Source organism: Salvelinus namaycush, chromosome 13, assembly GCF_016432855.1.
Source record: "Salvelinus namaycush isolate Seneca chromosome 13, SaNama_1.0, whole genome shotgun sequence".
Classification (NCBI taxonomy): domain Eukaryota; kingdom Metazoa; phylum Chordata; class Actinopteri; order Salmoniformes; family Salmonidae; genus Salvelinus; species Salvelinus namaycush.
In genome coordinates this window covers 20,575,256-20,595,464 of record NC_052319.1, presented here as the reverse complement: position 1 = coordinate 20,595,464, position 20,209 = coordinate 20,575,256, and the positions used below count along the sequence as shown (strand labels likewise).

General features: G+C 43.8%; 1 protein-coding gene across 1 annotated transcript in view; it reads left to right on the top strand.

Annotated features, from left to right (window-relative positions):
- Positions 1-20,209, top strand: part of lrp1bb (low density lipoprotein receptor-related protein 1Bb) — a 346,624-nt gene that overhangs the window by 218,967 nt on the left and 107,448 nt on the right. Inside the window, exons 34-40 of the mRNA XM_039006274.1 lie at positions 747-878; positions 8,307-8,441; positions 8,659-8,788; positions 9,539-9,665; positions 9,852-10,003; positions 10,291-10,415; positions 15,122-15,496. Coding sequence (XP_038862202.1) covers positions 747-878; positions 8,307-8,441; positions 8,659-8,788; positions 9,539-9,665; positions 9,852-10,003; positions 10,291-10,415; positions 15,122-15,496 — 1,176 coding nt within the window. The remainder of the gene's footprint in view (positions 1-746; positions 879-8,306; positions 8,442-8,658; positions 8,789-9,538; positions 9,666-9,851; positions 10,004-10,290; positions 10,416-15,121; positions 15,497-20,209) is intronic.

The following is a 20,209-nucleotide window of genomic DNA, read 5'->3' as shown; positions in this document are numbered from 1 at the left end:
AAAGAAGTAGCCATGTTCAGAATGACACTCAAGTGAAGTGTACTGTTTGTTAGAGGCGCATGACCAGAAAGCATGCTACACATTGTTTTCCTCCGGCATTGAACACAGATCATCCCGTATTCAATTTTATCGATTATTTACATAAAAAATACCTAAAGTTGTATTACAAAAGTAGTTTGAAATGTTTGGACAAAGCTTACAGGTAACTTTTGTAGTCATGTTGAGCGAGTTGGAACCGGTGTTTTTCTGGATCAAACGCGCCAAATAAATGGATATTTTGGATATATATCGACGGAATTAATCGAACAAAAGGACCATTTGTGATGTTTATGGGACATATTGGAGTGCCAACAGAAGAAGCTCGTCAAAGGTAAGGCATGAATTATATCTTTATTTCTGCGTTTTGTGTCGCGCCGTGAGGGTTGAAATATGATGGTCTGTGATTGTTTGCTGGGGTGCTATCCTCAGATAATAGGATTGTTTGCTTTCGCCGTAAAGCATTTTTTAAATCTGACACGTTGGCTGGATTCATAACAAGTGTAGCTTTAATTTGGTATATTGAATGTGTGATTTCATGAACGTTTAATTTTTATAGTAATTTATTTGAATTTGGCGCTCTGCATTTTCACTGGATGTTGGCCAGGTGGGACGCTACCGTCCCACATATCCCAGCATTTATGTTAGGTAATTCACAAGAGACTAACAGTATGTTACAGTAATGGAATAATTCCTCTCCTACTCTGTAGGCATTGAGTCATTTCTGATGTACTCCATCCATGAGGGGATCAGAGGGATTGCCTTGGACCCCAATGACAACATGGAGGCTCTGATGCCCATTACTGGGACCCTGTTCGCTGTGGGGGTGGACTTCCATGCAGGTAGGTACCACCAGGGCCCATATTCACAACGCGTCTCAGAGTAGGACTGCTGATCTCAGATCATAATAAATAAGAGTGGGGACACGGTCATTAACTACATCTCCTCAGTCAACAGTTAAACCTACAGTTCATTGATTTTATGACCCCTTTATATTGTTCCTTGCATGACGTCTTCCGCATCATATGTAAAACTTACTCCAAATGGCAGTTTGTAATCAAGAGAAAAATGCCGAGAGAAAGGGAGAAATAGAGAGAGAGAGGGATAGAGAGACGCAAAAAAAATGAGAGAGAGAAAAACCTTTATTGTAGTATTCTCTCTAACCCTGTTGAATAATGGTTAGTGGTGCTGTTGAGGGCTGCACAGATGAAAGAGTAATAAGTCCATGTTAGTAGAGACTCATGAGAAACACCAACCGTTTCTCCACATGCCCCTGAACCAGGCCTGACACAAAGCAATTCCCCAGATATTGTATCAAATGAAGGTAACAAGGAAATGGTAATGGATTAACCCAATGGCTTGTGCTGGCATTTGTCATATAATGTGTTTTCTCTTGCATAATTCATGTTCTAAATATGGTGGATTTATTACACTGACAAGTGCTTGAACGTGCACTGTCAAATGAATGAACTAAGGGCTAGTTATGCTTCATATACTGTATATGTTGCCACAACGCTCCTTGATGACAACAACCATGTAGGCCTACTGAGAAAGAGAAGCTTTCTCTAGCACATGCATGCACAGTAGCATTGTAAGTGTTGCATAAAACCTTTGTTTACAAAAATATCACATGATTTAGAGATAAGAGTGGAGGGGAAAGCTGTTACCTGCCCACATTTGATAGAATAGGATCCCACTGGTCACAAACTGGTTGAATCAACGTTGTTTCAATGCAATTTGTAAACGTATTGTGACGTGGAAAACAAATCAAATTGTATTTGTCACATGCGCCGAATACAACAGGTGTAGGTAGACCTTTTAGTGAAATGCTTACTTACAAGCCCTTAAGTAACAAAAGTAACAAATAATTAAACAGCAGCAGTAAAATAACAATAGTGAGGCTATATACAGGGGGTACCGGTACAGAGTCAATGTGCAGCCGGTTAGTTGAGGTAATATATACGTGAAGGTAGAGTTAAAGTGACTATGCATAGATAATAAACAGAGAGTAGCAGCAGTGTAAAAGAGGGGTCTGTGTAGCCATTTGATTAGCTGTTGAGGAGTCTTATGGTTTGGGGGTAGAAGCTGTTAAGTAGCCTTTTGGACATAGACTTGGCACTCCAGTACCGCTTTCTGTGCAGTCTATGACTCGGGTGGCTGGAACAGTCTATGACTAAGGTGGCTGGAGTCTTTGACAATTTTTCGGGCCTTCCTCTGACCGCCTGGTATAGAGGTCCGGATGGCAGGAAACTTGACCCCAGTGATGTACGGGGCCATACGCACTACCCTCTATAGTGCCTTGCGGTCGGAGGCCGAGCAGTTTCCATACCAGGCAGTGATGCAACCAGTCAGGATGCTCTCGATGGTGCGGCTGTAGAACCTTTTTGAGGATCTGAGGACCCATAGCCAAATCTTTTCAGTCTCCTGTGGGGGAATAGGCTATGTCGTGCCCTCTTCACAACCGTCCTAGTATGTTTGGACCATGATAGGTTGTTGGTGATGTGGACACCAAATATATTTGATTTGGAAAAAGTATCGTAAACTTTTGTTTTGAGGGTGAAATTTCAACCAGAGGATAATGTCATCATGTTAACCACATTTCAACGTAGACAAACTTTGTTTAAAATACGTTGAATTTGTACCTCTAAAACAATGTCAGATCTTCAACGATATATAGAAGATAAAATGTATCTATATACAGCTACTCTTTGTTCTCCCATCCAGGATTTTAACCAAACCATGCTTAGCTATGATATTTGTCACTAAATATTACTAATGTGCTGTCATGAGAATGATTGTTGAGAGAGCTCCACTTAAAAACGAAATACTGTAGATTCACTGTTGCTATCAAAGTAATTTTACCAGAGTAAATTAAATGTGACCATACTTTATCACTCATATACTGTCACGTTCCTGACCGGTTTTCTGTTATTTTGTATGTGTTTGACGGTCAGGGCGTGAGTTTGGGTGGGTAGTCTATGTTATGTGTTTCTATGTTTGTTAAAGGGTGACCTGATATGGTTCTCAATTAGAGGCAGGTGGTTTTCATTTCCTCTGATTGAGAGCCATATTAAGGTAGGTGTTTTCACATTGATTGTTGTGGGTGGTTGTCTCCTGTGTCTGTGTTTGTCGCGCCACACGGGACTGTTTCGGTTTGTTTGTTTGTTTGTTCGGTCGTTCGTTTTGTGTAGTCTGTTTTCCCTGTTCGTACGTTCTTCGTTACATGTAAGTTCTTACGTTCAGGTCAGTCTACATTCGTTTTGTTATTTTGTTTAGTATCAAGTATAGTTCGTTTTTTGTCTTGTTTAATAAATATAATGTCAAACTACCACGCTGCATATTGGTCATCTGATCCGTCTCGCCTCTCCTCGTCCGAGGAGGAGGAAGAGCTAGAGAATCGTTACAGAACCACCCACCGAACCAGGACCAAGCAGTGTGAGTTCGAGCAGCGGCCAAGTAATCAGGACTCGTGGACTTGGGAGGAAGTATTGGAGGGAAAAGGACACTGGGCTCATATTGGGGAATATCGCCGCGCTCGTGAGGAGATGGAAGCAGCGAGAGCCCAGGAGCGGTGGTATGAGGAGGCAGCAAGGAGACGTGGCTGGAAGCCCGCGAAGAAACCCCAAAAATTTCTTGGGGGGGGGGCTAAGAGGTAGTGGGCCAAGGGCAGGTAGGAGACCTGCGCCCACTTCCCAGGCTAACCGTGGAGAGCGGGAGTACGGGCAGACACCGTGTTACGCAGTAGAGCGCACGGTGTCTCCTGTACGTGTTCATAGCCCGGTGCGGGTTATTCCACCTCCCCGCACTGGTAGGGCTAGATTGGGCATTGAGCCAGGTGTCATGAAGCCGGCTCAACGCGTCTGGTCTCCAGTGCGTCTCCTCGGGCCGGCATACATGGCACCAGCCTTAAGCATGGTGTCCCCGGTTCGCCTACATAGCCCGGTGCGGGTTATTCCACCTCCCCGCACTGGTCGGGCAATGGGGAGCATTCAACCAGGTAAGGTTGGACAGGCTCAATGCTCAAGGGAGCCAGTACGCCTGCACGGTCCGGTATTTCCGGCGCCACCTCCCCGCCCCAGCCCAGTACCACCAGTGCCTACTCCACGCACCAGGCTTCCAGTGCGTTTCCAGAGCCCTGTTCCTCCTCCACGCACTCTCCCTATGGTGCGTGTCTCCAGCCCAGTGCCTCCAGTTCCGGCACCACGCACTAAGCCACCTGTTCGTCTCCAGAGCCCTGTACACACTGTTCCTTCTCCCCGTACTCGTCCTGATGTGCGTGCCCTCAGCCCGGTGCCACCGGTGCACCAGGTCCATAGTGCGTTTTGAGAGTCCAGTGTGCCCTGTCCCTGCTCCCCGCACTAGCCTGAAGGTGCGTGTCCTTAGCCCGGTGCCTCCAGTTCCGGCACCACGCACCAGGCCTACAGTGCGCCTCATCCAGCCATGAGCGTCCAGAGCCGTCAGCTAGCCATGAGCGTCCAGAGCCGTCAGCGAGCCATGAGCGTCCAGAGCCGTCAGCGAGCCATGAGCGTCCAGAGCCGTCAGCCAGCCATGAGCGTCCAGAGCCGTCAGCCAGCCATGAGCGTCCAGAGCCGTCAGCCAGCCACGAGCGTCCAGAGCCGTCAGCCAGCCACGAGCGTCCAGAGCCGTCAGCCAGCCACGAGCGTCCAGAGCCGTCAGCCAGCCACGAGCGCCCAGAGCCGTCAGCCAGCCACGAGCGTCCAGAGCCGTCAGCCAGCCACGAGCGTCCAGAGCCGTCAGCCAGCCACGAGCGTCCAGAGCCGTCAGCCAGCCACGAGCGTCCAGAGCCGTCAGCAGCCACGAGCGTCCAGAGCCGTCAGCCAGCCACGAGCGTCCAGAGCCGTCAGCCAGCCACGAGCGTCCAGAGCCGTCAGCCAGCCACGAGCGTCCAGAGCCGTCAGCTAGCCATGAGCATCCAGAGCCGTCAGCCAGTCATGAGCTGCCCCTCAGCCCAGACCTGCCATTTATCCAGAACTGCCCCTCAGTCCAGAGCTGTCTCTCTGTCCGGAGCTGCCCTTCAGTCCGGAGTTGCCCCTCTATCCTGAGCTACCTCTCTATCCTGACCTACCTCTCTGTCCTGAGCTACCTCTCTGTCCTGAGCTATCTCTCTGTCCTGAGCTACCTTATCCCGGTGCTGCCCCTTGTCCCGGTGCTGCCCCTTATCTTAAGGTTACCATTTAAATTAAGTGGGTGTAATATGAGGGGGGTCATTCTAAGGGGGAGACGTAAGCTGGGATTGACTATGGTGGGGTGGGGACCTCGCCCAGAGCCTGAGCCACCACCGTGGTCAGACGCCCACCCAGACCCTCCCCTAGACTTTTGGTGGTGCGTTCGGAGTACGCACCTTGAGGGGGGGGTTATGTCACGTTCCTGACCGGTTTTCTGTTATTTTGTATGTGTTTGACGGTCAGGGCGTGAGTTTGGGTGGGTAGTCTATGTTATGTGTTTCTATGTTTGTTAAAGGGTGACCTGATATGGTTCTCAATTAGAGGCAGGTGGTTTTCATTTCCTCTGATTGAGAGCCATATTAAGGTAGGTGTTTTCACATTGATTGTTGTGGGTGGTTGTCTCCTGTGTCTGTGTTTGTCGCGCCACACGGGACTGTTTCGGTTTGTTTGTTTGTTCGGTCGTTCGTTTTGTGTAGTCTGTTTTCCCTGTTCGTACGTTCTTCGTTACATGTAAGTTCTTACGTTCAGGTCAGTCTACATTCGTTTTGTTATTTTGTTTAGTATCAAGTATAGTTCGTTTTTTGTCTTGTTTAATAAATATAATGTCAAACTACCACGCTGCATATTGGTCATCTGATCCGTCTCGCCTCTCCTCGTCCGAGGAGGAGGAAGAGCTAGAGAATCGTTACATATACGTATCATCAATTATGTTATTTAGGCCTATATAGTATTTGCAAAGTCATCAACAGCTATTATTATAATTCAACCCAAAATTCTTCTAAAAATAGACAATACAATAGGCCAAGGGTTTCAAGCTCTGATTCATTTCAAATGTAACGATATTTCGTGATATTGTTTTTGGTTGTCAACTTAGATTTCTGGTTGCGATGGAGACGTGAATCCAACATATCAATTATTAATTTGTAAACAAAATGGAATTAAAGTCAGGTTAAGTCAGTGGCACAGATGGCACTATCCAAGCAGAATATAAATCTCCTGCAAATGTTGATATTTGGTTGCGTTGACAACCAAACACAATTTTTAATATCACTTTTGAAGTACAATAAGTAGCCTATTAACTTGTTGACAAGTATACAAATGATAATGGGATTCACGTCTCCAACTCAACCCCCAAAATAAATTAAAGAATGTAAATAAGCCAGTGGCTCAGATGGAACTGTCTAAGCATTAAAGCATTAAAATGTTGATGTTTGGTTGTTGTCAACCAAACACAATCCAATATTACTATTGTAATACAGTAAATAGCCTAAAGTTAACGCTATCTTCCAAACTAATATAACATTCAAACTTAAAATGAGTAACATGGTCACATTTTGAGGTTACTGTAACTATAAATGTATTTTTATGTAGTTATATAAAGCGTGCATGTTCAAGATAGCATGCATAGGTCGTCGCAGGTCTGTGGAGATCTTCACAAATTATGTAATAATAATCAGCATTGATCACTTGAACCATGTACTTTTAATGTAATCTCAACTGCAATCCAGATCCTGTGGTTGTGCCATTACATGAAGCACATTGAGAACACATTCATCTGTTGTAGAAATAAACAACATATCTGACGTAGTCCCATTTGAACTTTTTGCTGTGCTTTGAAATGGTTGTCATGAAAGCGCAGTGATAGACATTTGGATGACAACTAACTTTTGGCTTTCTTTTTGAGTGGGTGAATATAGGTTGTAACATCATTGATCAACGTCTCAACCAAATATTACCCAATTATCCACGTTGAAATGACGTGGTGTGTCCAGTGGGATGAAGGTATGGCAGAAAATAAGTGTTGCAAGGCAGCAGTTCCCACAGTACAGAAAGCTCAAAGACAGTGGATGTCAGAAATATCTCAGAGACCCTGAATGTCAATGGTAATCTTGATGTGCGACAGCTTGCATTTTAGGAAATTAGGAAACTAGTCTAAAGCTAAAAACTTCAAATCTTAAACCTTAGCTAAAATTAGTTTTAGGCTTTTCTATGCATAAGGTCCTGGTTGCCCTCCCCTTTGTTGCTGTTATACAGGTGAACATGCACCCAGCTAAGCACAGAGTCAACCAGCAACAGCAGCGGTGGATAGCTCACACATACAATTTGCATATCATTATGAAGCAGGTCATTGGTGCGTAAAAAAGATGAAAGCCTTCCAGCTGGATCCTGTCACATGTAAGATATGTGTTAACGGAGTGTGAATTCTGTATAAACAGGAGGGTGCAAATAAACACATAACGCTGCCTATCCTCCCAACAACCTGGGCCCACTGAACTGACAGGCAAATAACGAAATGTACTTAAGGCTTTAAGGCTGGACTCGGAAATGAATGACTTTGTATTTCATCCCTTTGTATATGAAATAGAGTTATAATCAGAAAGGGTCATAACATTTTAGATGCTATGTTTTACATATGCAATTTATTTTCCAATAAAACCTGGTATACAATAGCCTTTTCATGTCCCGATGTTGCATTTCAACAAGGAAATAAGGTCTGAGTGGATATGTGAACAATAATCATAATTTACATCCCCATTTTGTGAAATGGAGCATGTAGTTGTAATAATAATAAGCTTACTTCCATAAAAAACACTAACATTAATAGGGAGGCTATGTTCTGTGCCTACATTTTCCACAATAGTACAAAAAGATCATGTCCACACACTTGGAATTGAGGTGAAAATTATTACTGACGAGCTCAAGTTTACACATGACTACTAAAGAATACCAAAAGTTTGCAGTCTATGCACCAACTAACATACTGTAGAATACCACAAGTGTGCAGTCTATGCACCAACTAACATACTGTAGAATACCACAAGTGTGCAGTCTATGCACCAACTAACATACTGTAGAATACCACAAGTGTGCAGTCTATGCACCAACTAACATACTGTAGAATACCACAAGTGTGCAGTCTATGCACCAACTAACATACTGTAGAATACCACAAGTGTGCAGTCTATGCACCAACTAACATACTGTAGAATACCACAAGTGTGCAGTCTATGCACCAACTAACATACTGTAGAATACCACAAGTGTGCAGTTATTTCTCTTACTTGTTTTCTGACCATTCCACAGGTAATGACACAGTGTACTGGACAGACATGGGCCTGAACACAATCTCCAGAGCCAAGAGGGATCAGACCTGGAGGGAGGACATCATTACCACGGGCATCAGCAGGGTAGAGGGCATCGCAGTGGACTGGATCGCTGGTCAGTATCGTCTTCTGTAAAATGTACAAAATGTCTTCTCACTTTAAGCGGTGCTATGTGGATATACAGTACCTTCATTAAATATTTCCTGAGATTTTATCTCGATGTGACTAACCTGTATAAATAAAGGTATGCATTTAAACTATTGTAACACTGTCCTTTATACAACTGTTCTTTGTACAACTCTAATACCAGTATCTTTGTGTTCCTCCCACAGGTAACCTTTACTGGACAGACCATGGTTTCAACCTCATAGAGATTGCCCGTCTTAGTGGTGCCTACCGTTCTGTAGTCATCTCCGAGGGACTCGACCAACCTAGAGCCATTGCTGTTCATCCACAGAAAGGGTGTGTGTGTGTGTGTGTGTGTGTGTGTGTGTGTGTGTGTGTGTGTGTGTGTGTGTGTGTGTGTGTGTGTGTGTGTGTGTGTGTGTGTGTGTGTGTGTGTGTGTGTGTGTGTGTGTGTGTGTGTGTGTGTGTGTGTGTGTGTGTGTGTGTGTGAAAGATGAATGGGTAACAGACAGTCACTAAGAAGAGATCAAGTTGAAAATGGGCAGAGGAAATGGAAATGTTTTTGACCAGCAGGGAGTGAAATGAGTCAGACAGCCTTGACCACCTCCAGAAAGAGATCAAGATGTTGCTGGATAATAATCATTGGGTCATACTGCTGTTTCTGGACTGAAAATAGATCATGTAGCAGATGAAGGCCAACTGATGTCATTAGGCTTACCAGTAGGAACATGTCCCCTGCATTGATGTTTGTTTTGTGCAGTGCAGTATGATTCATTTTAAGTTTGCCACTAAACTTTCATGATCTGGTGTTGACACAGTGTGAAATGCCTACTGTAAGAAGAGCTTTGTGGAGAACTAAATTGTAACAATATATGATTCCACTTGCATAGCCTCTGATAACTTTGGTATCACATTAGATCACACAATTTGTCCTTTCAGATCTGTTCCAATTGTCCAACCAGTTGGATGTTAATAATTTATGTGGGTTTGCCACTCTGCCCTCTCTATTTCTCTCTCTCCCCACCCTCTCGCTCTCTCTCGCTCTCTCCCTCTATCTATCACCCACCCTCTATCTATCTGTCTCAGGTATCTGTTTTGGACAGAATGGGGCCAGGGCCCCTGCATAGGTCGAGCCCGTCTAGACGGCTCCGATCAGGTCACCCTGGTCAACTCTGGCATTACCTGGCCCAATGGGATCTCCATAGACTATGAGGTACAGTACCAGACACCTCCTGATCATTCATGTCCTATTAGCTCTGATCCATCCACCTCATCCTAAAGTAGTTTCATACCCGCATCCTATCCTCATCCTTCTTTGTGTGGATATAATGTACCCAATGTACCCCATAAGAGGATAGGGGGATAGTCTGGTGATGTGCATTTTCAAATTACTTTCCAGGAAAATAGATTATACTGGTGTGATGCCCGCACCGACAAGATAGAGAGGATCAACCTTGAGACGGGTGAGAGCAGGGAGATTGTACTGTCAGCGGCCAACGTAGACCTCTTTTCCGTGGCCGTGTTCGGAGCTTACATCTACTGGTCTGACAGGTAATTTAATAATTCCTTATATGCACACAGATTGGGCTGTAAAGTCTGATCATCTAACCTGGTATTAACCCTTCATCCCAGAGGTCTCAGTGTGGAGAACCTCAGTGGAGTATTTTTTACATGAGGGGCACCATATTTATGTAAATGTACTAGCATACCTCAATGTCATTATCAATGACATTTCTGTATGATAAAGTGCTATTGATAAGTACTTTTAAGAATCAAAGAAGAATTAAGAAGAAAGTGTCCTTGATTACTTTTTAAAACCTTTCTCTCTCTGTCCTCAGAGCTCACTCCAACGGTTCTATCCGGCGAGGCTTCAAAAGTGAAGCCAGTGAGGCAGTCACCATGAGAAGTGGTCTCGGGGTCAACCTGAAGGATGTGACAGTCTTCAATAGAGGCCGGGAGAAAGGTTAAGGTTTCAACTTAATGCTCCTTTTGATTCTCACCCATCACTGTCATCAGCAGCATTGTTTCATTTCCTAATCTATGTATTGGTAAAAATCAATTGGGAGCCATCTAGCACAAGGGAAATACAAAACTGCAGTTATAGACAGTGCATGTATAGTACTATACACAAGTGACAACACTATCGTTCAAAAGTTTTAGAACACCTACTCATTCAAGGGTTTTTCTTTATGTTTACAATTTTCTACAGTGTAGAATGATAGTGAAGACATCAAAACTATGAAATAACACACATAGAATCATGTAGTAACAAAAAACAAATCCAAAGATATTATTTTATTTTATTTGAGATTCTTCAAATAGCCACCCTTTGCCTTGATGACAGATTTGCACACGCTTGGCATTCTCTCAACCAGCTTCACCTGGAATGCTTTTCCAACAGTCTTGAAGGAGTTCCCACATATGCTGAGCACTTGTTGGCTGCTTTTCCTTCACTCTGCGGTCCGACTCATCTCAAACCATCTCAATTGGGTTGAGTTTGGATGATTGTGGAGGCCAGGTCATCTGATGCAGCACTCCATCACTCTACTTCTTAGTAAAATAGCCCTTACACAGCCTGGAGGTGTGTTTTGGGTCATTGTCCGGTTGAAAAACAAATGATAGTCCCACTAAGCCCAACCAGATGGGATGGCGTATCGCTGCAGAATGCTGTGGTTGCCATGCTGGTTAAGTGTGCCTTGAATTCAAAATAAATCACTGACAGTGTTACCAGCAAAGCACCTCCACACCATAACACCACCTCCTCCATGCTTTTCGGTGGGAAATACACATGCGGAGATCATCCGTTCACCTACACGGTTGGAACCAAATATCTCAAATTTGGACTCATCAGATCAAAGGACAAATTTCCACCGGTCTAATGTCCATTGCTCATGTTTTCTTGGCCCAAGCAAGTCTCTTCTTCTTACTGGTGTCCTTTAGTAGTGGTTTCATTGCAGCAATTCAACCATGAAGGCCTGATTCAAGCAGTCTCCTCTGAACAGTTGATGCTGAGATGGGTCTGTTACTTGAACTCTGTGAAGCATTTATTTGGGCTGCAATATCTGAGGCTGGTAACTCGAATGAACTTATCCTCTGCAGCAGAGGTAACTCTGGGTCTTCCATTCCTGTGGCGGTACTCATGAGAGCCAGTTTCATCATAGTGCTTGACGGTTTTTGCAACTGTACAAGAAGAAACTTCAAATCAAATTTATTTGTCACATACACATGGTTAGCAGATGTTAATGCGAGTGTAGCAAAAGACACAAAGACATTTAAGACACGGCGGTTGGAACCAAAAATCTCCATTTGGACTCATCAGACCAAAGGACAAATTTCCACTGGTCTAATGTCCATTGCTCATGTTTTCTTGGCCCAAGCAAGTCTCTTCTTCTTACTGGTGTCCTTTAGTAGTGGTTTCATTGCAGCAATTCAACCATGAAGGCCTGATTCAAGCAGTCTCCTCTGAACAGTTGATGCTGAGATGGGTCTGTTACTTGAACTCTGTGAAGCATTTATTTGGGCTGCAATATCTGAGGCTGGTAACTCGAATGAACTTATCCTCTGCAGCAGAGGTAACTCTGGGTCTTCCATTCCTGTGGCGGTACTCATGAGAGCCAGTTTCATCATAGTGCTTGACGGTTTTTGCAACTGTACAAGAAGAAACTTCAAATCAAATTTATTTGTCACATACACATGGTTAGCAGATGTTAATGCGAGTGTAGCAAAAGACACAAAGACATTTAAGACACGGCGGTTGGAACCAAAAATCTCCATTTGGACTCATCAGACCAAAGGACAAATTTCCACTGGTCTAATGTCCATTGCTCGTGTTTCTTGGCCCAAGCAAAGTCTCTTCTTAGAGCTCCCGAGAGGCGCAGCGGTCTAAAGCACTGCATCCTAGTGCAAGAGGTGTCAATGCAGTCCCTGGTTCAAATCCAGGCTGCTTCACATCCGGCTGTGATTGGGAGTCCCATAGGGCGTTGTCTGAGTTTGACCGGGGTAGGACGTCATTGTAAATAAGAATTTGTTCTAAACTGACTTGCCTGGTTAAATGAAAATACAATAAATAGTGGTTTCTTTGCAGCAATTTCACCACTAAGGCCTGATTCACACAGCCTCCTCTGAACAGTTGATGTTGAGATGTGTCTGTTACTGGAACTCTGTGAAGCATTTATTTGGGCTGCAATTTCTGAGGCTGGTAACTCTAATGAACTTATCCTCTGCAGCAGAGTGTCACGCCCTGACCTTAGAGAGCTGTTTTATTTCTCTATTTGGTTAGGTCAGGGTGTGATTTGGGTGGGTATTCTATGTTTTATATTTCTTTGTTTTTGGCCGAGTGTGGTTCCTAATCAGAGGGAGCTGTCTATCGTTGTCTCTGATTGGGAATCATACTTAGGCAGCCTTTTTCCCACTTAATGTTGTGGGTAATTATTTATTTTCTGTGTGTGTTTGTGTGTACCACGGTTGTGTCACGTTTGTTTCTGTTTACCTGTTATTTTTGTGAAGGTTTCACTAAGATTAAAAGAAATGTGGAATTACATGCACGCTGCGCCTTGGCTCATCTATGACAAGGAGTTTGAAGACAGTAGACGTGACGGAATTACCCAAAAATGTTTGGGAGGGGGCACACAGGGAGATTGGCGGAGGTAGGGTTTAGACCTGAGCCAACTCCCCGTGCTTACCGTGGGGAGCGTGTGACTGGTCAGGCACCGTGTTATGCGGTGATACGCACAGTGTCTCCAGTGAGCATTCACAGGCCGGTGCGCTCTGTGCCAGCGCCCCGCATTTGCCGGGCGGAAGTGGGCATCCTGCCAGGACGGGTTGTGCCAGCTCTACGCTCGAGGCCTCCAATGCGCCTCCACGGCCCAGTGTATCCGGTTCCACGTACCAGGCCTCCAGTATGTCTCCCCAGCCTGGTAAGCCCTGTGGCAGCTCCACGCACCAGGCTTCCAGTACGTCTCCTCAGTCCAGTGAGACCTGTTCCGGCTCCACGTACGAAGCCTCTAGTGATGATCCATGGCATGAAGCCTCCAGTGATGATCCATGGCCCGGAGCCTGTAGTGATGATCCATGACACGAAGCCTCCAATGATGATCCATGGCCGGAGCCTGTAGTGATGACTCATGGCACGAAGCCTCCAGTGACGATCCATGGCCCGGAGCCTGTAGTGGTGATCCATGGCACGAAGCCTCCAGTGATGATCCATGGCCCGGAGACTGCAGTGAAAATCCAGGGCACGGAGCCTCCAGCGGCAGTCCGCAGTCCGGAGCCTCCAGCGGTGGTCCGCAGTCCGGAGCCTCCAGCGGGGGTTCCCAATTCAGAGCCTCCGGCGATGAATCACGGTGTGGTTCCTCCGGCAACGATCCACGGTCCGGAGATTCCGGCGACGATCCACGGTCCGGTTCCACGGAAGCGGAGGGATCAGCGTGCGGAGCGGGGGCTACGTCCCGAACCGGAGCCGCCACCGAGGATAGATGCCCACCCGGACCCACCCCTATAGAGTCAGGTCTTGCGGCCGGAGTCCGCACCTTTGGGGGGGGGGGGGGGGGGGGGTGGTACTGTCACGCCCTGACCTTAGAGAGACGTTTTATTTCTCTATTTGGTTAGGTCAGGGTGTGATTTGGGTGGGCATTCTATGTTTTATATTTCTTTGTTTTTGGCCGAGTGTGGTTCCCAATCAGAGGTAGCTGTCTATCGTTGTCTCTGATTGGGAATCATACTTAGGCAGCCTTTTTCCCACCTAATGTTGTGGGTAATTATTTATTTTCTGTGTGTGTTTGTGTGCGCCACGGTTGTGTCACGTTTGTTTCTGTTTACCTGTTCTTTTTGTGAAGGTTTCACTACGATTAAAAGAAATGTGGAATTACATGCACGCTGCGCCTTGGCTCATCTAAGACAGGGAGTTTGAAGACAGTGAACGTGACACAGAGGTAACTCTGGGTCTTCCTTTCCTGTGGCGGTCCTCATGAGAGCCAGTTTCATCATAGCGTTTGATGGCTTTTGCGACTGCACTTGAAGAAACTTTCAAAGTTCTTAAAATTTGCCGTATTGACTGACCATTGACTGACCATGTCGTTTCTCTTTGCTTATTTGAGCTGTTCTTGCCATAATATGGACTTGGTTTTTTACCAAATGGGGCTCTTCTGTATACCACCCTACCTTGTCACAACACAACTTTTGGCTCAAGCGCGTTAAGAAGGAAAGAAATTCCACAAATTGACTTTTAACAAGGCACACCTGTTCATTGAAAGGCATTCCAGGTGACTACCTCATTAAGCTGGTTGAGAGAATGCCAAGAGTGTGCAAAGCTGTCGTCAAGGCAAAGGGTGGCTATTTGAAGAATCTCAAATATAAAATATATTTTAATTTGTTTAACACTTTTTTGGTTTCTACATGATTCTATTTGTGTTATTTCATAGTTTTGATGTCTTCACTTTTTCTACAATTTATAAAATAGTAAAAATAAAGAAAAACCCTTGAATGAGTAGGTGTTCTAAAATGTTGGACTGGTTGTGTGTGTGTATATATATATATCACACTAGCACTTCTAATTTTGGCACTACAATAAATATTATCATAACAATGATAGCTTCATAACCGTGAAACTAAGTGGAAAGTAAACGGATGTAGAGTAAGTCTTGAACACAGTGTTTGTCTCTGCCACAATAGGTACCAACCCATGTGCCAGGAGCAACGGGGGCTGTCAGCAGCTCTGCTTTCACCTGGGTAGCGGACGTAGGACTTGTTCCTGTGCCCATGGCCACCTGGCAGAAGATGGCTTCGCCTGCGAGCGCTACGAGGGCTACCTGCTCTATTCTGAGAGAACCCTACTGAAGAGCATCCACCTCTCAGACGAGAACGACCTCAACTCGCCCGTCCAGCCCTTCGAGAGGCCCGACTACTTCAAGAACGTCATAGCGCTGACCTTTGATTACCGCCAGAAAACCAGTGGAGGGACCAATCGCATCTTCTTCAGCGACATCCATTTTGGGAATATCCAGATGATTAATGACGACTGGACAGGACGATCTGTCATAGCCGAAAGTGAGTGCTGTTTACTTTTTATAGTTTTGGATTGATGTTTTATATTTTGAATTTAATGCATGTCTGTTTATTTACAAGTTTGCATATATAAGTGTATGCCTTACAGAACACATATTTGTATGAGTTTGAAGTACATTCATTTTTTTCCTCAAAATATTGATCTTGTTGTAATGCACCCAGCAAACCAAAATTGGGTCTGTAAAAGTTCCCAGAACATTCATTATATCACGGCAAATGTGCTCATGGCACAAACAGTGTCCAGTCATGCCAATAGTGTGTGATTGCGGCCCACAATTCGGGGTGTTCCTGCATGTCTGCAGGAACCCCCCTCGAGCATCCCATTGGTTCCTGCATGAACGCCCCTCCTCGAGCATCCCATTGGTTAGTGCATAAACGCCCCCCATCGAGCACGCCATCTTCATGCTTGTGAGTCTTTTGATACACTACATTTTTCCTGATTGTCTATGCGATTAAAATGTGGGTCAAAAGGGGGAAAAAAGTATTATCTGAGCTTTTCAGGGGCGAAGTACAGTACCATTGTGCTAGCTAGCTACCTTTCCCGTTTGCTGTTTTACTGGAGTCCTAGTTAACTAACTAGCTAGCACCTAGTGTCCTTCACTAACGCCTGCCGAATGCCTGCCCTCGCCATCGTTAACAGAACTGCGCTGGAAAACAGTGCCTGACAGGCAGGAGAAAAGGACACTGTCCACTGTTGCCCTAGCTAGCTGGCTACCGTTGTCACCTCTTTTTCTGTGGGTTTATCTCCGGTTGGCATCCAACGTTATGTTGCATTACCGTCACCTACGGTACTGTAGCGCTCCCGCCTGTGTACCGGAGTCCTAGCTAAACATTTTCCTGATTGATCATAATTAGACTGAGAAAACCCCCACAATACCACAGATATCCACTGGTGGTGCAGAGGTTTAATGACCTGGCTGCAGAGCTGAATTTTTTTTTTTTTTTTTACAACTGTGAAATTGAGGCTCAGATATAATCTACTAAAAGAGATGTCTTTTGTTTGTCCAGATTTATAAATCCAGTCTGAAATGCAGAATTCAGGCTAACTGTAAAAAAAAAAACATTGTGTATAAATTGACTGTTAAATTTCAAAAACGCACCCGATATAGTTCTTACTTTAGGATAGTTGATATGGTCCCTCCCAGTCTTATTTTTATTATCTGAAAAGCAAAAGTGATCCTAGATCAGAACTCATAGTTTTGGATAGTGGAAGTACGCAGCATATGAAATGGGTGAAGTGGTGGTGAATCACCCAGTTACCAGTATTTCCCTGGGTTACTTATGTCTAAGAAGGCAAAAAAGGAATCATGGCATTCCTGATTGACCATACTGCCATGGCTACAGTGCCTTCAGAAATTATTTACACCTCTTGACTTTCCAGATGTTGTGTTACAGCCTGAATTTGAAATACATTAAATTGAGATGTTTTGTCAGTGGCCTACACACAATACCCCATAATGTCAAAGTGGAAGTATGTTTTTCAAAATGTTTACAAATGTATTAAGTTAAAAGCTGAAATGTCTTGAGCCTAAATAAGTTAAGGAGTAAAAATGTACTTAACATGTCACATAGTAAGCTGCATGATTTTTGAATGACTACCTCATTGCTGTACCCCACACATATAATTAGGTCCCTCAGTCGAGCAGTGGATTTGAAACACAGATGAATCCACAAAGACTAGCAAGGTTTTCCAATGACTCACAAAGAATGGCACCTAATGGTAGATGGGTAAAAATAAATAAATAAGATCCAATACAACTCATTACTGAGTACCACTCTCCATATTTTCAAGCATAGTGGTGGCTGCATCATGTTATGGGCATGCTTGTAATTGTTAAGGACTGGGGAGTTTTTCAGGATAAAAAAGAACGGAATGGAGCTAAACACAGGCAAAATCCTGGAGAAAAACCTGGTTAAGTCTGCTTTCCACCAGACACTGGGATAATAATTCACCTTTCGGGAGGACAATAACCTAAAACACAAGGCCAAATCTACACTGGAGTTGCTTACCAAGAAAAAAGTGAATGTTCCTGAGTAGCAGAGTTACAGTTTTGACTTAAATCTACTTGAAAATCTATGGCAAGGCCTGAAATTGGTTGTCTAGCAATGATCAACAACCAACTTGACAGAGCTTTAAGAATTTTGAAAATAATATTTGGCAAATGTTGCAAATCCAGGTGTGGAATGCTCTGAAGAGACTTACCCAGAAAGACTGTAATCACTGCCGAAGGTAGTTCTACATAAGTATTGACTCAGGGGTGTGAATACTTATGTAAATTAGATTTCTGTATTTCATTTTCAATAAAAGTGCAAAAATGTCTAAACATGTTTGTCACTTGTAGATGGGTAAGAAAACAATTCCATTTTGAATTCAGGCTGTAACACAACAAAATATGGATAAATAAAGTGTTAAACATATGGTTGTTTGTGTATGATTTAAATGCTGTTCAAATGTCCTATGAATTAAATGTAAATGCCATGTGTGTCTATATCACCTTGTAGTGAGCCTACAATACAGTCCTAAAATCCACATTTTTTAAATGTTCTGAGGACTTCCAAGACAAGGTCAAATGTATATTGCGTGAATGTCTATGGAATATTATGTTAAACCTAAAACAAATATGCTATGAACATCATAAAAACTGGCTTATTTGGACATTGTGTGAATGTTCTGTGCAACTTTCGTGAATATCACAAGAATAGTCTTCCAACATCCCAGACATCTCTTGTAATGTACCCACACTGTTACCACAACCTAATTAAATGTTTTGGGAACCTTTAAAGAACTCAGAAAGGCTGTTCTGTCAACATTCTTGCAACATCAAAGGAGTGTTTTGTGCACGTTATTTGAATGTCAGCACAACTGGACAGTTTTAGTGTTTTGGGAACCTATCTCCTGTTATATCCCCATAATGTTCCCACAACCTAAAGAAATGTTTTAGGAACTTTTAAATAACATAAAATGTCTTGTTTTGGGAACGTTCTTGTAACGTCAGGTGTTTTTTTGCACCCTTAAAGAAACATTATATAATCATCCGCGCAACTGGACAGTGTTTGTGTTTTGTACCCACAATGTTCCCACCAGACTGTTCCCACAACCTAATGAAGCATTCTGTGAACCGCTAAAGAACAGATAAAATGTGTTGTGGGAACATTCTTGCAATATCAGGCGAATGTTTTATGGAAACGTATAATCATCAACACGACTGGACAGTTTTTGTGTTATGATAACATTTGCCACAACCTAACGAATGTTCTGGGAACTTGCACAGAACCAAATTTGGTTTGCTGGGAAAACATTGCTGCTACTGTACATTGTGTAATTGCATTACCTGGAAACCTAATGAGAACTTTTGGGGAATGTTCTTTGGTGGTTGTTGCAGATGTTGTGCATTTTGGGGAATTTTAGGAGAACATTACTTGGATATTTAATTTCAAACATAAAAATATGTGTTATTAAAAATATTATTTGAATGTTTTTGGGATGTTATCATTCTAATGTTAGATAAAACACTATCTAGAACTTAATGGGAATCTTAGCTAATGTTCTGGGAATGTTCCTTGTTTGCTGGGCAGGGTTCTAAGTCAAGGATGTGAAATGAAGGTCCTGCTGTATGATATGAAATCAGGGTCTGCAGCTTGCCTCTCAGCAGCCATTTGTGAAAAGCCATTTGTGGAGAATAAAGTGGCCGCGTCCTTGATGTATTGTGTGGCTTCAATGCATACTCCATCAAGTATAGAGTATTGTAATGGCCACCTCTATTCTTCTTGTCCTAAATGGGACCCATTTAACTGTCAAATAAGATGGTTACAATGGGGGATGTTTTTTAGGTCTTACTATTGATAGAGAAAATTACCCTGCTTTCATTTTCAGCACATTCAGACCAAAACATAAATAAGTGGCCAGAGAGAGTGATACAAGGTATATTGACCACTCTGGCCAGCAGAGCAGCATTTGCAGCTTTCACTACAGGATTAGCTGACTAAGGTGAGCAGTTTTGCAAGAAACAGCGTCTGCATAAAATAAGCCTGAGTATTTAGGGTATTTGGGGATTAAGTGCATTTATAGGACACATGGGGGCTTGTGAAAATGGCATCTTCCACAGATAAATTCAAAATATCTTTATTTGGCTTGAATAAATAAATTCATAGAGAATGTGAAATAATGTAATTCATAACACATGGACCTTTTTTTAGCCTGCCAGTCAGTCAGTCATTCTAGATGGCAGGAGAAGAGGCATCAGAGCCCTTGTCTGTCCTCCCTCTCTAACCCACTCAATCTGGGCTAGATAAGGCTGAGTGGAGGCAGATGAGCAGGGAAAGCCTCTGTTCTGCACGCTTAGCATCTTCTGCCTCTCTCTAAAGTCTCCTCTGAGATGGGAGCTCAAGTCACTCACTCACCCCTCATATTCTGGGAGAACAGTGGGAGTCCACTGATCCACGTCCCCACCATGTTCTACTGTTGGCAAAACTGACAGACAGACAGACAGACAGAGTGACTGGAGAGAGATTATTTATTTTGGCTTTGACCAAGAGGAGCTATTGTCATTTTTAAAGAAGCGCTGAATAAAGAAAGTTATGTGGCTGGTAAATGTCAAGTTGGTCTATGTGTTTGATATCCTTCTCTGCACCTCTTTGTGTAATTGGTTGTCCTCTATCCATGCCTAGCCTGTTCAGGTGTAGAGTTGGCGTGAT